The sequence below is a fragment of the Taurulus bubalis genome (assembly GCF_910589615.1).
Source record: "Taurulus bubalis genome assembly, chromosome: 15".
Classification (NCBI taxonomy): Eukaryota; Metazoa; Chordata; class Actinopteri; order Perciformes; family Cottidae; genus Taurulus; species Taurulus bubalis.
The window spans coordinates 25,262,187-25,265,104 of NC_136603.1; the positions used below are offsets into that span (position 1 = coordinate 25,262,187).

Here is a 2,918-nt window from a genome sequence, read left to right on the forward strand (position 1 = left end):
ACCCTGAGAACAGGTCCAGAGAGAGAGAGAGAGAGAGAGAGAGAGAGAGAGAGAGAGAGAGAGAGAGAGAGAGAGAGAGAGAGAGAGACAGTAGCCATGCTGTAGCTCTCTCACCCTGAGAACAGGTCCAGAGAGAGAGAGAGAGAGAGAGAGAGAGACAGTAGCCATGCTGTAGCTCTCTCACTCTGTGGATACTAACAGGACACCGCGCTGGAGTGAGAGAGAGCCGCGATGGAGGAGCCGCGGGACGCGAGCAGCGCGGACAGCAGCGAGGGGGACAGCGGGTCCCCGGGTCCAGGCCCGCCTTCCCCGGCCCTGCAGGCCGCCCAGCAGGCCCACAGAACCACCAACTTTTTCATCGACAACATTTTGCGGCCCGACTTTGGCTGCAAGAAGGAGCCCGGCGGCCTGGGGCCCCGGGAGCGGGCGCAGACCTCCGGCCGGGCCCGCGCGCACCCGGCGGGCGGCAGGCCGAGCCTTCCCGGGACGCCGAGCCAGGACTCCACCTGCAGCAGCGACAGCACCGCGTCCTCCGCGTCCTGCGCCTCGTTGAAGAGCCCCAAAAAGAGTCCCGGCGGCGGCGGCGCAGGCAGCGCGGCCGCCGCCACCGAGAGCAGCGGCGTGAAAGCCGAGCAGAGGAGCGGCGGCGCGGCCGCGGACAGCACGGCCTCCTCGCGGAACGGAACCGGAGCCTCCACGCCTGAGAGCCAGCCGCTGCTGTGGCCCGCCTGGGTCTACTGCACGCGCTACTCGGACCGGCCCTCATCTGGTAAGGCCGCAGCTCCGCGGACCAGACCCCGAGGTCTGCTTGCTTTATATCCATCCAATACTCGTTAGGTTTATTTATTTATGTATCTCATCATTGTTTAGTTTATTTATGTGTCTCATCATTATTTAGTTTATTTATGTATCTAATCATTAGTTTAGTTTAATTCTTTATCTCATCATTGTTTAGTTTATTTATGTATCTAATCATTAGTTTAGTTTAATTCTTTATCTCATCATTATTTAGTTTATTCATGTGTCTCATCATTGGTTTAGTTTATTTATGTATCTCATCATTAGTTTAGTTTATTTCTTTATCTCATTATTAGTTTAGTTTATTTATGTATCTCATCATTAGTTTAATTGTATTTATGTATCTCATCATTGTTTTAGTTTTATTTATTTATCTCATTATTAGTTTTAGTTGTATTTATGTATCTCATCATTATTTTTAGTTTTATGTATGTATCTCATCATTGTTTTAGTTGTATTTATTTATCTCATTATTAGTTTAATTGTATTTATGTATCTCATCATTGTTTTAGTTGTATTTATGTAGATACATAAATACAACTAAAACAATGATGAGATACATACATAAATGTGATCAATGTGATCTTTTTCACAAACACAAATATACATTTATCTCATGTAGCAATTTTCATTCAGACAATCAAGTCCTTTTTTTAAAAGAATTTAGAGAATTTAAAGCAAACTCTCAGGTCAGCTGATCGATCTTAGTTTTACTATCATAAAGCATTATCATTTATTATATTAGTATTATCATATATCTTTATAAACTCATTTTAAAATGTAGATATATCTCCGTCGCCCACACTAATAATAAATAATAAAACGTGTTTAATAACGCGCTCCTGTTGTCAGAGTTATTAACCTTCCTGGATCTAAATATCAGATCAATCAGATTAAATATATAATCCTTCAACGAGGATTGAAACTAAACACAAAGAATCTTGTTGGACCAGAACGAGACCAAATTTACCAAAGATTATTAACAACGACGATATGCCATATTTACAAAATTACAATGTTGTTTTATTTTATTTCATTTGACTCTATTCTATTGTTCTACTCAATTTGATTCCATTCTATTTCATTTCATTATATTCTATTGTATTCTACTCTATTTTATTTTATACTATTCTATTCTATTTTAGTGTGTACTATTCTATTCTACTCTATTTTATTTTATTCTATTCTACTCTATTTTATTTTATACTATTCTATTCTGTTTTATTTTATACTATTCTATTCTACTCTATTTCATGTTATACCATTCTATTCTACTCTATTTTATTCTTTTATTCTACTAATATTTGAATTCATTCTATACTCTATTGTATTGTATTTTATTCTATCCTATTCTATTCTACTCTACGCTATTCTCTTATTGCAACGTGTCTCTAACGTCATCGGTGTATAAATCAAAGTAAACCCAGAACAGACGGATCTAGACCTGTTCGATGGTACCGGTCCAATAGCGGAGATATGTGAACACGAGCCCGCTTTGGAGTCAGATTATGGGATGAGACACAGCCTGCTCCATGTCCTCATGCAGCTGGAGGATCCATCTGGATCAGGATCAGGATCGGGATCAGGATCAGGATTAGGATCAGGATCAGGATCGGGATCAGGATCAGGATTAGGATCAGGATCAGGATTAGGGTGCACGGTGACGGCTCCAGCCCGCCGCTTGTGGAGTGTGACGCGTGTTTGGTCCTTTCTCCCGGTGTGTGTGATCCCGGTGTGTGTGATCCCGGTGTGTGTGATCCCGGTGTGTGTGATCCCGGTGTGTGTGATCCCGGTGTGTGTGATCCCGGTGTGACCTCGGTTGTCCTACATGGAACACGAGCTGTTAGTCCAGCACAATGGACTGGAGCTGGAGCTGCCTAAGGCCGGCTGGAGCTTCCTAAAGCCGGGTGGAGCTTCATACGGCCGGCTCGAGCTCCCTAACGCCGGCTGGAGCTTCCTAACGCCGGCTGGAGCTTCCTAACGCCGGCTGGAGCTTCCTAAGGCCGGGTGGTGCTTCCTAAGGCCGGCTGGAGCTTCCGAAGGCCGGCTGGAGCTTCCTAAGGCCGGGTGGTGCTTCCTAAGGCCGGCTGAAGCTTCCGAAGGCCGGCTGGAGCTTCCTG

General features: G+C 44.6%; 1 protein-coding gene across 1 annotated transcript in view; it reads left to right on the forward strand.

Annotated features, from left to right (window-relative positions):
* Nucleotides 1–231: 231 nt before the first annotated feature.
* The window catches only part of LOC306747351 (homeobox protein engrailed-1a-like), a gene marked incomplete at both ends in the record, with an annotated part of 7,518 nt that continues 4,831 nt past the window's right edge, over nucleotides 232–2,918 (forward strand). Inside the window, one exon of the mRNA XM_079230404.1 lies at nucleotides 232–769. Coding sequence (XP_079086530.1) covers nucleotides 232–769 — 538 coding nt within the window. The remainder of the gene's footprint in view (nucleotides 770–2,918) is intronic.